Source organism: Sinohyriopsis cumingii, chromosome 3 (assembly GCF_028554795.1).
Source record: "Sinohyriopsis cumingii isolate HCF-2022 chromosome 3, ASM2855479v2, whole genome shotgun sequence".
Taxonomy (NCBI): Eukaryota; Metazoa; Mollusca; class Bivalvia; order Unionida; family Unionidae; genus Sinohyriopsis; species Sinohyriopsis cumingii.
This window is the reverse complement of record NC_142963.1, coordinates 59,271,361-59,289,233: the sequence shown is the minus strand read 5'-3', so window position 1 is coordinate 59,289,233 and position 17,873 is coordinate 59,271,361. Positions and strand designations below refer to the sequence as shown.

General features: G+C 35.8%; 1 protein-coding gene across 18 annotated transcripts in view; it reads left to right on the top strand.

The window, feature by feature from the left end:
* LOC149802934 (uncharacterized) overlaps positions 1–17,873 on the top strand; it is a 389,228-nt gene that overhangs the window by 331,008 nt on the left and 40,347 nt on the right. For 14 of the 18 annotated variants that reach the window (XM_089952442.1, XM_089952437.1, XM_089952439.1 and 11 more), the window contains 2 exons: positions 9,181–9,510; positions 10,377–10,403. The exons of 1 other annotated variant lie outside the window; for it this stretch is intronic. In XM_089952442.1, the coding sequence (XP_089808568.1) occupies positions 9,181–9,510; positions 10,377–10,403 (357 nt within the window). The remainder of the gene's footprint in view (positions 1–9,180; positions 9,511–10,376; positions 10,404–17,873) is intronic. 3 more of the 18 variants (XM_089952446.1, XM_089952444.1, XM_089952432.1) reach the window with 3 other exon arrangements.

The following is a 17,873-nucleotide window of genomic DNA, read 5'->3' as shown; positions in this document are numbered from 1 at the left end:
TGGCTGTTGGAAAGAGCATGAATATATGGCTTGGTGGAATGTCCGCAGGGGGGAATGACATTAATACTCAAGGCAGAGATGCATATGTAGAAAAAATGAAACTGTATAAAGAAAGAGTTGCTGCTAAGGAGAAAGCCAAGCTTACTGAGGAGGTAATCTCCAATTCTGGGTGGCCAAATGCATCCCCAGTACCACAGAATGATTCCGATGTAAGCAGTGATGATGGGTATAATGGAAAGACAGAAGCTAGTGAACCTGGAGTTAAGTATAACAGAACTGATGAAGATTTTCATTCACTTTCCAACCATTTTAAACCCCTTAACCCAATGTCATCTCTCAGTTCTGTAAACAGCGAGCGGTCCCGTCTGGATCCAAAGACATACCAGTCATATACTGCAGGAATTCTACACTCAAGTGGAAAGTCGGAAAGATTTCTAAGGCTGCAAAAATACTTTTCAGTCCTGGAACGCATAGCAGACATCGAAAAAAAGACTGGAATATCCAAAACAACATTGGATACCGGTGTAGCACAAGAATATTTTGCCAAATATGATATTCAGAATTTAGAGGAACTTCAGTGGTTGTATCAGGAGCTAAATGAGGCCCAAAAGAATGACGAATTTCTGTATGATTTAAAAAAGTTGGTTGCTTTCCAATGGAAGCCAGAGAGAGATTACGGTCTCCTGTATAAACAGAAATCACTGGGAGATCTGAGACAAGTATATGAGCATGAAGACGATGAGGATGATTTGGCAGATTCAGGAATTGGACATTCTTCATTGCATGATGGTCTTGTATTCGGAAGCAAAAGTGAAACTCCAAGAATGGCTAATAGTATCGAAGATTATAGTGTACCAGTGAGAGATATTTATGTAACCAACATTCCAAAGCCAAATAATATCTATGAAATATATGTGGAAAGTAAAACTGAAGAGCAGAACAAAGAGAATTCAGAACCAGCATTGCATATTCGATCCATATCAGCACCATATTTGGAACCTTTTGAGAAGTCACTTTCTTTAAATCACAAGCGCAGTGATTCTTCCAAGGGATCTAAATTTAGCAGAGATTGGTCCACATGTAAACAGGATAATGGAAAGCCCACTGTAGCTGAAGAAAGTCCTATTCAAAGAACAAGTCCACAGGCAGGAAGTGTCTTAAGCACTCACCAAGGAGCCAGACTAGGGACAGAAACTGATTTGAGCACTAGTAAAAGAGCCAGTTATCAGTCAGAAAATGACATCAGCTGTAACATAGGAACTGGACAACAGACAGGAAGTGATGCAAGATTTGTTACAGGAAGTAGTCTACAGACTAGAAATAGCATAAAATCATTTACAGGTACAGAGGGATTTGCAAGCCCTGGCTACCTAGACGCAATTGTTTCCTCTTCACCCTCCCTCACACCAACTTTATCTAAAGTAAATTCTAAATCACAGTATGTATCTGCATCATCTGCAACCTTGCAGCCACCTGTACATTCCAGTATTTATATGAAGAAGTCATTGCAACAAAAGCAGCCTTGTAGAGTAGATGCAGCAGTGGAGTCATATGGTAATGATTCAAATATGGCACCATTAACAAATACTACCAACATTTTTCTACAGACACCTGATCCAATCTCATCTGTGACTACTCAGAAGCCAAGCATTAATGCTCTAATTCGTACTGCCAACAGTGGAAGGAATATTGAAGATCAACCACATGATGGGTTTTCATGTGATAGCACTGTACTGTCAGGTAATATTAATGTCATTCCATTTGCTAATAGAGAATTGAGAGAAAATGAGGTTAAGCACCCAGAATCATGTAAAGATGCTCTAAGTGCTGAAGGAAGGCCTGTAAATGTCCATGAGTCTGGACCAAGAGTTAGGCATGGGTTCAGATATGGGGTAGACCAATCCAACATAGCAGACATTAGAAGTACAATATCAATGTTTGAGCAAATGGAGGTTGAACAGAAACCAGAAATGTCAAGTTCAGTAGGGATCATTGATGTAAATGATAAAAATAGTAGCTGTGTCAGGTCTGACTTACATTTTATGAATGAGAGCCAAATATTACCCAGCCATCCTGGATGCAGGAATGAAAGCAGAGAAGCAGGTAGCTATTTTGAGCCCACATCACACATAAAAGTCTCAGATAAATCAGGAGAGAAGAATTATTCAAAGAAATTTATTTTTGATTCAGAGTGTGATAAAACTAATCCAAGTGCACCACAAACAGTAAAGGATGAGTCACTCAGATTACAGTATAGTGTAATCACGACGCAGTCAGCTGCCAAAACCAGTTCCAAAAACAGTTCTGTTTGTCAGAATGAAAAGATTCCCAAATTTAAAATTCGAAATCTTAGAGAGTTAGCTCAAGGAAATGAATTTAGTCAGGGGAGGTTTTATACCAGCGTAGATGATGCACAAAAGACTCAGTGGAGAAAGTTAGAGCCAATAGTTCAGGATACTATAGATGTGAAGGAGCAAACGACAAACTATGTATATGACCCCTGGTTATTTCCAAAGAGGTCATTCTCATCACCTTCACTAGAAATAAGAAAGGATACATGGGCTGATGATTCTGAGGATAGTGAAGTTACCACAAGCCCCAAGGGATCTCAGCAAGAGTGGAAAAGGGATGATGTTAACCCCTCAGACTCAGTGTCAGTGAGAAGTAGTAACAGCAGTACTGAAACTTTCATAGTAAAAAGTAGTGATGAGGATAGCTTCCCCGGGTCACCTGGACGATGGAAATCCAGACCAAAGTATTGGACAGGAAGCCACAACTCCTTTGAGAAATCAAGATCTGCACCAGACTTAGTAGAAGACATTTCTGAACCAAGTCGCCCCAGGTCTGCCAAGTCGCACATGAATCTACTTGGAGCATCACCAGATCTTCAAGTTCAAAGTCATTCCATTCCCAGAACTGTTTCTGGAAGTTTGAATGATATTTTTAGACAATATGGAGAAGAAAGACAGTTTAGTCAGAGAATTCTTGATCATGAAACACACATCAAAGAGGAGTACAATGATGAGGATGACAGGTCTGGAATAGAAGTGTCGGAGGAGAGTGATGCTGTGTACTATAAATATAAAGAAGGAGATTCAGACAGTTCTGATGCTTACATTCCTCAAAAGCATATCTTTAAGGATGGAACTTGTTCTGGTGATACCTATAGACATGAAATTCCCAGTTTGAAGGAAAAATCCTCATCCATTGTTGGTAAAATGTCATTGGAATATATGCGTGGTGTTGGAAGTGAACAGGATAAATCAGAAGATGGGATAAGTGATTCAGTCATTCCACATTCCATGCAAAGGAATGATGAAAAGTTTAGATACAGGAAAGATAGTGATTCACGTGAAACGATTATTCCACCACCTAGAGAGTACCAAACAGAGAACCACATACCCCCAGATGTACCACCGTACCCTGAGAACTCTTATTTCAAAAAGTACTTGACGCTGCCTTGGGCCAAAAGAAAACATATCATCAGGAAGCCTTCAAGCACAAAGGGAGAGTCCCGAACTAGTGCTGCAAAAATTTCTGATCAGCGACCCCCAAAATCACCACGTACAACACGCAGATATCAGGGGGGCATTCATTCAGGTATATTGGGTTATAGCAAAATATGACCGCTTTGTTATATTTGATTCAGTCGAATATGCACTAGTTTGCCAATTGACCATAATTTTTCATACCCATTTTATACCATTGATCCATGAAAATCATTATTTCTTGTACTAAAGTTATCTCTTCTGAAATCTTCATGTGCACAGTATAAAATATCAGAATGTTTAGATTTTTATGCTTTGTACATGGTTGAAAATTACAATTCACTTGTCAATATTTAAAAAATGTGTGACAATTACAAATATTACATTGTATAATAGTGATCCAGATAAATTCAATCCACCACCTAGGGAATACCAAACAGACACTCGTGTACCCCAGATTATTTTTAAATTTATTTTTGTGCATGGAAAAACACAAATGACCGAAAATACACTTTTTATATGATTGCCAGGTAGATCATATTATGTTTTCATGTTGTCCAGCTGGTCATCCATCTGTCAATAATTTTGTTTTTTGCAGAGTAAATCTAGTTGTCCATTATCTACAATTAACATAATTTTGGATGGTTTGCTTTGGGTATGGAAGAACCCTATCAATTTGGGGTTCTAAAGGTCAGTGTTCAAAGTCATTGAGAGAATGAAAATTGTTTCTGCACAATGATTCTAGTAGTTCACAATGTAGAGTTGAAAAACTTTGAGAATGACTTGCAAAAGTTTAAGGAAGAACCCTGTTAATTTTGGTTTCAAGAGTCAAGGTCACTGTGACCTAAAGAAGAAAAATGGTTTTTACACAAAAACATTAGTTGTGTCACAGACCTGGACCAAACTTTGTAGATTGCGTACACTTATTGTAAGGATATCATTTGTTCTTTATCATAGACCTAGATCAAACTTTGTAGATTGCGTACACTTATTGTAAAAATATAAATTTGTTCTTTGTCATAGACCTAGTTCAAACTTTGTGGATGGCTTACACTTTGGGATAAGGAAATACACCTTTTTATTTTCGGGTCAGAAGTCAAGGTCACTGAAAGAAGAGTGATTTCTGGACAAAACTTTAAGATGCCAGCATTGAGGACTATTTAAAATAGGCCAAGCAAATTGGTACAAGCATGTTTTTTGCCATTCAGAGTACTATTGTTTAAAAGATTTAAAGTTAAGAACAAACTGCTCTCCAGTGACATAGGTAAACAATGCCACTACCAGTACAGGCTATTAGACCATGGGGTCGTCCTTGTTTTGAGTTGTCATTTCAGTTATTATTATGTTGACTTTTAGTGAAAAGAAGTTTAAAAGTGAATAACAGTACTGGAGATGCTGGTCAAAGGCCTAAAAGTTCTCCACTTCCTTGCACATTTTGCAAATCCCTTGAAAAATGAATGAGCAGTTGTTTCCACAAGAAAATGGCTAATGTAAATTTTTGGTGGCAGTGGCAGTTTGAGAGAAGCCAGAGCACCACCAGAGAAGCAGTTTGGTAAAGAATATTTCAAATTTGTTGATGCACATGCCTGACAAAAAGTGGTAGAGAAAGTGGAAAACCGCTGCAGTTCGAGCCAACTATCTCTTCACAACAAATTTCTTACACCAGATATTTAATTGAATTAGTACTGATACAGTTAAATTAAGAATGAAAAAATATAGCTGAAACATTTTAACTCAAGAAATCTTTGATAGGCCTCATTACATCTTCAACTTAGTATACACAAAAGTCCATAAATGAAGCAAACAGATCGTTATTGTTTGCAGTATGTCCTAGTGGCCCCTTCTTAGGGGCTCTAAGGGAGACCTGTATAACAACAAAAAATAAAGAAGTCATTCTGATTTCCCTGTTTTAACCCATGAAAGTTTTCCTCTCATTGTTTCTAATTTTGTTCCCTGAAATGATTGGCCAAGGTTTCTCTTCCCAACCATCATAGAAATAAGAAAGAAAAAAACTCAAAAATAAATTTCCAATAAAAACATCCTATTTGGAATACTCAGGTTTGAAAACATACTATCATCACTTTCTGTACTGAATGTATTTCATTGTCATCACTTTCTGTACTGAAATGTAGTTTATTGTCATCACTTTCTGTACTGAAATGTATTTTATTGTCATCACTTTCTGTACTGAAATGTATTTTATTGTCATCACTTTCTGTACTGAAAACTGTCTCATTTTCATTGTTCCTTTTGTGAAAATGGTTTCATCATCGTTTCCTGTACCGAAAACTCTCATTATCATCACTTTCCATACTGAAGACAGTCTTATTTTCATTGTTTCCAGTACTGAAAACTGTCTTATTATCATTGTCAAGTGAACACACTTTCCATACTGAAGACTGTTGTATATGCCAAATCATCTAAATAATAATGAACCTTGAAAGATATTGGCCATTAACATTGCTTGGTTCCATTAAAAATAGATGATATCAACATTTCTCCACATTATGAGCCATGTAATTTCTCTCTCGAACAGAAACGCAGCCATTTTTCACGTGTTTGAAGTAATCCAGTGTTGATAGGTGAATTGATTTTAGTCCAAAGCTGCAACACAAGATGTGGTGATGTCACCATTGTAACACAAAAAGATAACACCACACTATATCGAATTGTCTTCAGCCCATGTTAGCCCTTTAGTGTATATTCCAGCGCCCCGGCTTATCACCAATATTGACCCAAGTGTTATTTTTATCTAATGCACACTTTTTCTTCTTAGATCCACACAAAAAGGCAGACATGCCTTTCTTTATTTACTGTAAATTGAATGTGTGCCACGTGCAGATGTTATTTAGGTTAGTTTTTACAGAATTTGTCAAATGTATCACATCACTAATTTTTAAGCACTCTGGAAAAAATGGTAATTATGAGCAGCTTCATTTTCTAAATTAAGGGGTGGTACCTTTTGATTCTAAAATGAATATTTGAAAGTCATTCAAACATAACATCTTGATTATTTCAAAGAACGGTTCATGTCCTATAGCATTTTTAACAAATCATTTATTTTCTTCAAAACTTTAGTTAGATAGGAAGAATGGTGAGATTTATGATAAACAGCAGCATTGTGACTTTAACCAATGAGACACTGTGGCTCATAAAACTAAATAAAATGCATAAGTAACAGGAAAACTGCAACGATATAATGCAATCTATAACGATACATGCATTAAATGATGTATAGCGGTATATTCAAGGACTTTACAGTGAGGGACCTTTGAATATGTATCTCTACACTACTTGCACATGCTACTAAAATAAATCTGCAAAGAAACACCATTGACCCTAATTTCTGGTGGAGAATTGCAATGTCTGCATAAACATGCTCACTTCTTTCAACTGAAACATTTTCCTTTATATAATAACATGTATAATAACATGTATTTGCAAATAAAGGTCTCACTGTTATACAAGAAAGTATAGCAGTAATTACTTGTAAATTAATTAATTTGTTCAGTAATTAAATGTGTTTCAGATCTTATGACAAGAAAGTCAAACATTGTGAACTACCAAATCTTGTGATCAAGTGAAAGCAATTATGTGAATTGAATAAAACCAGTGTGAAAAAAATTGAAGAAAGGGTTTTCATGACGGATAAAGACTTACATTCATAAACATTTACTGCAACCATTTCTTGAGAAGATGACAACATTTGAGAACCCCTTTCTTTATTTTCCAGTTTATGTTTAAACCCTGTGTTAAAGACACCTGTTAATCAGGGTACACAATTTTGTGGTCACTTGAGTGTCTTGCATAGTCAACGTAACTACTTCAGAAAATAATTTTTATATGTCGGGTTCATAACAATACAGATCCTTCACATTACCATGGCCTAAATTAGTCCTTCAAATTTATCATCTGGTATTAAATTTGACCTTGAAAATGTGTCTCCAAGTTTACTCACACTTAAATCAGATCCAATTGCAAACTGTATTGATCCAGATCTGCTGGCTCATTATGTGATGGCAGATCATGATCTGTGTTGTTTGCAGTTGGGCTTGTACGTGAGCATATGTGGTTGATCATGTTACCCAGTCGGATTATACCTTGTGAATGAAATCTTTATTTCCATGCTTGTGTGTCTGTCTGTCTGCTTTACCATTTATTTTGTGTAACTGTTATAAAGCATGGACATGTTTTGTTTAAACCAGCGTTAATGTAAGACATATAATCTGTATGTACTCACTTATGAGTTTAAATGCAAACTGCACATATCAAGATCTGTCATCGCATAATGCACCATGCACATTTGGGTCTGCGCAGTTTGTTAGGAGTAATCAGCAGAACAGACAGCATTGACCCTGATCTGCATGTGCATTATGCTGTGGCAAATCAGGATCTTTGTTGTTTGCAGCTTTTGACTTAAAATTGAGTATATAGGGTATGAAAAGAGCCAATTCTTCATGACATTACCTTTTTATATATCACATGCCTCCAACTTCAGACAGACCCAGATCTGATCCCATATTCTTGAAACTCTGAGCAAAAAACTCCTGCTGAAAAGCCCAAAATGAGGTACAACAAGTAAATAAATACAGTTAGAAATTAAGTTGAGAATTTCCTGAAAGTTCTATGAATCTATCTTCATTCTTGTTAAAGTTACAGAATGTTTAAGATTTCAGATGTGAAGCATGGGTTTCTGTCAAGAAAAGTTTGTAGACTATGAGTCCTGTTTTTACATAATACATCAGTAGATGTTGTTCTGCATAATTAATTTAAATATGAAGTACTGGGCTGAATTAGGCACACAAATCAATTTCAGGCATTTTTATTTTAAAAAATTGCAGGGGTGGGTGGAAGGAGGAGTGCTAGGATGGCAGTGAATAACAGGGGCAGTCAGCTGACCAGAAACACATATTTCGGGGGGTGGGGTTGGTAATAAATGTGTTTACAAGTTGATGTTGATTGTTTCTCTTCAGACTTACTATGAAAGCGACTTAAGCCAAATAGAACACATCAAATTTCAGAATCTGTGCTTTTTTAAGACTATATTTAGAAACTGGTTGCTGATAAGAACAAGTAGGTTGCCAGTAGTAAATGAAATTTTGACTTGAGAACGATAAAATCATTTAACTGTCTTTTTATTTAGATATTTTATTAGTAAATTTAGACTCCTGGTAACGTTTGATTAACATTAATGCAAGCCCAACATCAGTCTAATATGACTGTATACTGCTTGCTGTATGGTTCAAGCTTTAATCTTGAAATGAAGGCATTTGTTGAGTACAGAAACAGAATGGCATGGAGAATGGTTTTAATTTTTAAAATTCTTGGACTTGATTTCAGTAAAGTTAATTTGACATTTTGTCTTGATACAAATAATGATTGTGAATTTCAGGGTGGAAAGGCTAGTAAATTTCCTATTGGATTAGCAGTTTTCACAATTTTCGTAGCCCGAGGGCTATTAAAGTTTCAGTGGGTGCAGTCTGCATTTGTGGGAAAGACAAGTGAAGATTCAGCAGCTGTTCATTTCTGTCTACCAGTCCTTCTGGCTACACAAAATTTATGTTAAATTCTAGATTTTTTTACTGTATACAGCTATATGTTATTATATTTGCAGTGTTTCTTTTCTGCATGTCAGGTTTTCTTGTATTCAGTTTTATTTATTGTTGTTTTTGTCTCCCTTTGCATGTTGTAGAAAAACAAGACGAGCAGGCATCACCATCACCCCAAACCACATCACCCTATCAACCAATCAAAATGTTTGAGATAAATCACCAACCAATCCAAACAGCTGATACAAGATTTAATAAGTTCAATGAACAGCCAGTCAGTAAGTTTGAGACAAATGTTCAGAACTCCCAGCCTGAATATAGAAATGGACCAATCCCAATTCATAGTCCCCAACCTCGAGACCTTCCTAAGGTGCCTGCTTTACCCTCTCCGAAATATCTTCGGCCACGTAGTAGACTGTCTGCTGCAGAGCAACTAGGAGTAAAAAGCCCTCCACCAATCAAATCCAATGGAGGTATTTACTCAGTTTTGTGCTGCAAATTTGTTGCTCTAATTGCATATATAGAGACTCTGCTAATGTAGTAACCATCACAGGTATTTGTAGCACACTGGTTCAGGGCACTAATCTTCACCTGCTTTGGTTGGAGTTTTCACTAACCATAATCATTTGTGATTATAATATTCAGACGCCAATGGTATTGATATTGAAATCAAAATGCCTATTACTAGTAATGTTTGGATAGTAGTACACTGAATTGGTATTAAATTATATCATTGTTTATGCTAAATACTCCTGATATGGCATGTATAACAAATGAAATATGTTTTGTTAACAACATGCCAATTGAATGTATATACATTATTTACAATACTAACCTAATAAATATGATTTTAAACTTCTGGGAACTAATATTTGCATTAAATGCATTTAACTTTCAATATACAGTGAAATGGGATATTCTAATTGAAACTTATATAGTTCAGAACATGGATGTGGTTTTATTAATAACCTTGAGCAATTTAAGCAGCATATTTAGTCTCTCATACTAAATTTCATCGTTCATCACTTACAGCTATATTTTGATCAGACATCATACATCAGCGTTATAGTATTCTTGTCTTTTTTACGTGTGTGTGTGTTTACGTGTGTGAGCCACCAAATATATTGCTTGTGTCTTGCATGAAAAGTTAAAATGGCCATTCCCAAACATGAAGTGAATCGAATTTTCTTCAGCTTTATTGAAACATTGACAATGTAATTACTTAACATGTTAAGGAACCAACACTTTAAAAGATAATACTGAGTACTACAGAATATTTTTGGACTAAGAAATGTGTTCATGTTGTAAATTGTAAAATCATTCTTAAACATTTAAACAGTTTATGATGTTGAACATGATGACTTTGGTGAGTATACTTACTAGGATATCTTTAGGAAATATAAAGCATGATATAGCTTAACTCTTTGAGTGCCAAGAACACATTTATTATCCCAGTGGAACACCAATATAGACCCTGATCTGCCAGTGCATTACACATCGGCAGACCATGGTCAATGTTTCTTGCAGTTGGACTCCTGATAAGCAAGTGTATATGGTAGAATGTTCCATTATTACACATCAAAAGAGGGCTACTCTCTGATGAGGACATAGTTTTCATTGTACTTGGTGAAGCACTGTACCCAATAAAAGTTGTAATTACCATGTTTACAGATGACATTTTTTAATTAAAATTAGATTAAATTTATGTAATGGTTTGAAAAGTAAACCAGTTAGGGTTTCCTCCTATCTTTTCCTTTCCATTCTGTATTTTTGGTCAGTTGTTTTATAATGGAGGTTCAGAGTACATTTTCTATAGAAAAATGGAATCCCCTGTGACTATATGATATTGTCATAGGGTAGTTGCTTTACAATTAAGCGTCATTGTTTCAAATGTAGATAAATAGAATATGTATCCACACTTTCAAAACAATTATAACTTTATTCATTTTTTTTTAATAAGCTGACTCATGAATAAAATTGACAGTATTTAGAAACTGGACACCATACTTTGCAGTATCTCAGATTCTAAATTTTCTTTGACATCAGAGGTCAAAGGATCATTTGGTACAAACAATCTTTGTAGGATAAAAGCAGAGTATGATCAAATTTTGATGCCATGAGAATTGGCAGTCACGTGACAAAGTAATGCTGCATGGGAGCAGCCTGTTCATAAATACTGGATAATCAGCTCATATTTTGGCATTTAGTGTTAATGACAGGTAATTTGGTAATATATCTGAAAATTCTAATTAATGGTTTCAGGAGGCTAGGGTTTGATATAGTGTTTCTTTTTGCAAGCCCATGTTTAAAGTGAATGGTTTCATCAAATTTTATTCTTCCTTAGACAATGCACTCTGACTACCCACCTTTATTAACATAAATGTCTGAATAGCTAAAATGGGGTGGGAAATGCAAGGGGAAATTTGACTGGTGTGTGGTTTGACAGTAACTGTAAAATGCACTGATAAAGAACTTGTTCTTGGCACTGAAAGAATTGATGTAAATAATGGATAGCATATGACATCTGAAATGCACTAATAATACGGCCAATTACACATCTATTAAAATATATGTAACCGTTACTCATAATCAGCATGTAAATGACGGATGACATGATGTAATGGAATGATTGATTCAACACTAAAGTGTATAGTTACAACAAACTACCATATCTAACAATAATAACCTAATAAACTCTCATTTACCAAGCATTGGAATGACACAGTATGCATGTGTTGCCAGAAAATGAATGTGAAAAGTGTAAGAAACATTACAGATGCTTGAGAAGTGTTTCGTCTGCACCACTTGCTGCATGGAACCAGTTATTTCATCATTATTACTTATTCTTGATTCTGTGCAGTAATTTTATTACCAAATACTTGCAGAGACAAAAATTTACCTTACAATTTCTGGTATTGTTTTCTTCTGCCAGTTCAAGATGTACCTTTCATTGCTTGTTACAAGTTTTGTCTGCCAGTTCAAAATGTGCTATACAGAATCAAGAGTACATCACTCCTGCTGTAATTAGTTCCATGGTGCAGACCTCTAGTCCTATTATTAGAAAGCTATCATTTATAGTACATTAATATTACAGTGTATGTAAATACTCTCACCAGCTGATAGCCCTATTAGCTAGGTTATGGGATAAAATGTTATATGCCAAGATTGATTATATTGGTACATTAGAACTAGCAATACTCATTTTGATTAATTGGTACATTAGAACTAGCAATACTCAATTTGATTAATTGGTCCATTAGAACTAGCAATACTCAATTTGATTAATTGGTACATTAGAACTAGCAATACTCAATTTGATTAATTGGTACATTAGAACTAGCAATACTCAATTTGATTAATTGGTACATTAGAACTAGCAATACTCATTTTGATTAATTGGTCCATTAGAACTAGGAATACTCATTTTGATTAATTGGTACATTAGAACTAGCAATACTCAATTTGATTAATTGGTCCATTATAACTAGCAATACTCATCTTGATTAATTGGTACATTAGAACTAGCAATACTCATTTTGATTAATTGGTACATTAGAACTAGCAATACTCATTTTGATTAATTGGTCCATTAGAACTAGGAATACTCATTTTGATTAATTGGTACATTAGAACTAGCAATACTCATTTTGATTAATTGGTACATTAGAACTAGCAATACTCATTTTGATTAATTGGTCCATTAGAACTAGCAATACTCATTTTGATTAATTGGTACATTAGAACTAGCAATACTCAATTTGATTAATTGGTACATTATAACTAGCAATACTCATTTTGATTAATTGGTACATTAGATTAATTAATTTGTACATAAGATTAATTAATTGGTACATTAAATTAATTAATTGTACATTAGATTGATTAATTGGTACATTAGATTGATTAATTGGTACATTAGATTAATTGGTACATTAGAACTAGCAATACTCATTTTCAAGATTTAATAATCGTATGCTCATATATAAGATATCTAACTGTAAATGACATAGATCCAGATCTGCCAGTCTTCCTCCTACTTCTTGACTAATTCATTAGGATAGCCCTATGCTTTTATTATTTGAAAATATTGTATACGATCGCAGATCTGGATCTGTTCTATGTGCAGTTCAGTGTGTTTATACACAGGAGAATATATTGTGCTTTTGCCAGTTTATATATAGGAACACCGCATGTGATACTGGTGCCCATTTATACGTCGAAACACTGCACATTATGCTTCTGCCCTTTTATATGTAGGAACATTGCATGTTATGCTTGGTGCACAAATTATTTATATCATTTGCCCCAAAATTTCCCATTTCTGACAATTTGTTACCTCACCACTTTTCATGCTTACAAGCTTTGCATGTTGCAGCCTTGCTTTCCCATCTAAAACACAGCCATACCCATATCAGAAGTCATCAGGTTTCATACAAAATCATTATTCCTGCAGTATGCATGGAAATAAGTAATCTTCACTACATAAGATCATATCCATGGCCCAAAGTGTGTTGAGGTCGATTAACACCAGCTTCCATTACAAAAGTGAAACTTGTATTGCATGTAACCTTGATATGGATACTGTTAGTAATGGAACCATGCTGATGGCTATTAAGTTATGCCACATAGTTCATGGGTTGAGGCAAATATACATGAAGGCTTATTACATTCCCTATTAACGTTCTGCTTGATCTTGTTGAGCTTGTCTTTAGAAACGGCTATAGGACTGTACCACTTGCAACAGGTAAGACTGGCAAGTGTGTTTATTACGGGGACCCTACATGTTAGTCTGAGCTCAAATATCATGTTTGTCAGTTGGGTGCAAAGATCTACTGACAAAAAGGTGTAAATTAAGCGATTTGCAGCTCATTTCTATTAAGAAGTGAACAGATTTTGTCAGGAAAAAAAAAATAATGGCAAAATTTTCAGTTTTGAATTACAATATTTAAATTTCACCCCTATTTACCGAGCTAAATCAATCTCCAAACTGCAGCAATAAATACACACAATTTAATAGTGCTGGAGAGCTATTAAGGTAATAACGTATTTGTAAAATGCCAGGGCTGAACATTTTGAGATGTAATAAATTAAATTTTAACTTTAATTTTATATTATGTCATTTTTCCCCTTTCTGCTCGGATTCCTATTCTCAGCCTCTCCATTAGCGCCAGATATTGCTACTCCTTGTAAACTAGTTGGAGCATTACATCGAAACTTTACACGCACATTCATCCCATGGTCTTGTTAGTCCTAAATGAAAATCGTGCTACTCACACATCCAGTAAGGACACCACAGCCCTCATGAAAATTCTATCGCTACTCATCGATGGATGGTCATAGTAACATGGGATTTTTACTTAGAAAACCTGAGAATGCCCCGATGATCTATAATGGAAAGTGTGTTGATCTGACATCCAGTATGGCCACTCATGGCAGCCATCTTGAAAATCTTATGGCTGCTCCTGATTGGATCATCATATCAACATGGAATTTTCAGTAAAAGACTTCATATGATGTCGTGATTGTTAAATGAAAATGGTGCCGGTCTAATGTTCAGTATGGTCACCATGACAGCCTTCTTATACATTTTGTAATCACCACTCCTAATAAATTGATGGCCTCATCAAAACTAAGTTTTTTCTAAAAGACCAAAAGACTGCTTATGTTTGCTACATGTAGTTGGTTAAATGAAAACCTGACAACCAATAGGGACACCACAAAAGGCATCTTGAAAATCTTTCTGTTGCTATCCCTGCTGAATGGATGGTTATGTCAGGATGGAACTTCCTGAGATATCTAGTTGGTCCAAAATTAAAATGGTGCTGATCTAAAATTCAGTATGGCCACCATGGCAGCTGTCTTGACAATCTGAACAGATGATCATATCAATGTGGGGTTTTCACTAAAAGGCTGTGTATGACATCTAGTTGGTGCTAAATAAAATGGTCCAATATGGCCACCAAAGTGGCCATCTTGAATACCTTGTTAATGCTACTCCTTCTGAAAGGGTTGTCATATCATCATGGGATTTTCACTTTAAGTCTTATGATATCTAGCTGGTTTGAAATAAGAGTGGTACTGATCTGAAATACAGTAAGGCCACCATAGCAGCCATCTTCAAAATCTTATCACAACTTTACATGAAGAAAAACCATATTTACATGGATTTTATGCAAAAAGACTTCTTATATTGTCCAATTGGTCTCTCTAATGTGGTCAACACAGCAGCCATCCAAAAAGTCTTGTTATTGCTACTCTTCTTGAATGGAAAGTCATATCTTGAAAATATTGTTATCTATACTCCTCTCCAAATGGATGGCAATATCAACATGGAGTTTTTGCCAATAGATCCCTTATGATACCATGTTGGTCCTAAATGAAAATGGTGCCAGTCATACATCCTATATGGCTGCCATGATGATGGTCTTAAAAATCTTGTTGTTATTACTTCCCCTGAATGAATGATCATTGTGACAGATTTTCAGTTTATTATGCAGCTTTATAAGCCTGATTTTGTTTGATTTCAAACATTTCACAATGTCATTTGCATGAGGTATGCCCCCTTGATTATCCTGATTTTGTTCTCTGCAGTATGTCTCAACCAAGGCTAGCTGGATTTAAACCAGATTTGGTCTGGGTTTTTATATTGACAAGAAGTTGAACAAGTTTCCATGATAACAGATACTCGTGGTTTCCTGTCCTCCTTGCTTTGGCTTCCACATTATGACTTTACCAAGGTCATGGTTGTTTAGTTTCCAGTCCAAATTTTATTGCATATCTATAAATTTTCTGACAAAGAATGGGCCAGAATTTTATCTTCTAATCCCAGAAGTAGGAAAATGATGCTGTCATTTTCTGCATCCAAATTATCATACTCTTAAAAGAGGCTGAAACTACTTTTTCCTCAAGGTTTCTCGTAACTGGGCTTGACTTCCAGCATTCCATGATGTCATTTATAGGAATTATGACCTGCATGATCGTCAATCCTTTTCACTGTATTTCCTGCCATATTTATTTCCGAATGAATTGGATTTCAACCAAGTTTGGCATGAAATTTTATACGGATGAAACCTTGGACAAGTTTGATTTCCAGTGTTCAGCATAATCATTTAGAAGGGTTATGACCCCTGATTGCCCCCAGGTTTTTACAGCGTACATTTACTAAGAAAATGGTGGATTTCAGCAAGATTTATCAAACACTTTTATATTGGTGAGATCATGAAACATCATATTTCTAGCATTCCACAAAATCATTTAATGGAGTTGTGGCAACTGATTGTTCCTTCTCCAAAGTTGTCTGCTCCGGTGACCTAGTGGTTAGAGCGTCTTCCTCGGATGCGGGAGGTCGTGAGTTCGATCCACAGTCGAGTCATACCAAAGACTTACAAAAATGATACTAACAGCTGCTTCGCTTGGTGCTCAGCATTAAGAGGTCAGCCTTAGGACTGGTCGGCCTGGTGTCAGGATAATGTGACTGGGTGGGACATCATGCTACATGTCTGCGGCATGATGCCCCAGTGCTAGACATTACTATAAGCTGTCACACTGCAGACATCGTAGCGATATGACTGAAAAATTGTTAAAGCTACGTTAAAATCCAAATCACACACACACACACACACGCACACTTCTAAGTTTCTTTCCCAGTAGACTTTCCTTTGTTTAAAGGTGTTGTATAGCACCTAATAGTAGTTCCTCTGTTCATAGGGCTGTATAGCACCTAATAGTAGTTCCTCTGTTCATAGGGCTGTATAGTACCTAATAGTAGTTCCTCTGTTCATAGGGCTGTATAGTACCTAATAGTAGTTGCTCTGTTCAAAGGGCTGTATAGTACCTAATAGTAGTTCCTCTGTTCATAGGGCTGTATAGTACCTAATAGTAGTTCCTCTGTTCATAGGGCTGTATAGTACCTAATAGTAGTTCCTCTGTTCATAGGGCTGTATAGTACCTAATAGTAGTTGCTCTGTTCAAAGGGCTGTATAGTACCTAATAGTAGTTCCTCTGTTCATAGGGCTGTATAGTACCTAATAGTAGTTCCTCTGTTCATAGGGCTGTATAGTACCTAATAGTAGTTCCTCTGTTCATAGGGCTGTATAGTACCTAATAGTAGTTCCTCTGTTCAAAGGGCTGTATAGCAAATGGTAGCGAGCAGGACCCATTGTGATGCCCTTGTCACTAAGAGTTCTGGTTGCTTCAAGTTTTTAACCTGTGCATTTGCAAGCAGATAAGATTTAAAATTTCTAAAGAATGTTCCAAGTTTTACATAGGGACAACATACTGTATGCATTATTTCCATCCGTTCAGATGCATTGGAGTTGGGTGGGGGGCCAGCCTAAACTGACAGACTTGCTTGCTGATAACAGTTCTGTAACAGCTGATATAAGGTAACAATCCAGATTTTTTTTTATAATATAAAAAACAAATCTAGACCAAAACTGACAAGTGAATTTATTGGGTATAGTACAAGGACTGTTTTATCAAGCTCATAGACCCTGATCTCATTTGTGTTTTTCTATTTTTAAATCGGTGGGGAGGGGTACAAACAAACGGGAGGTATATTCAGACTATAGTCCTAACAAACTGCATAGACCCAGATCTGCCAGTACATTATGTAATGGTATATGTGGGTGGGTGCAGTTGGATGTGGCATACAGGCAAGCAAGCATTGTTTGTAGGTATAGTAGGTATAGTTTGTAACTTGTAAGTGATTTTATGACCAAATTAGGTTTGAAATGTAAAATTATGTTCTATTTATCAGCTATTGACATTAGAATGACAAACATCAGATGGTAACATGTTGATGACAAAACATTGCCACATTATTTATGTATAAAAG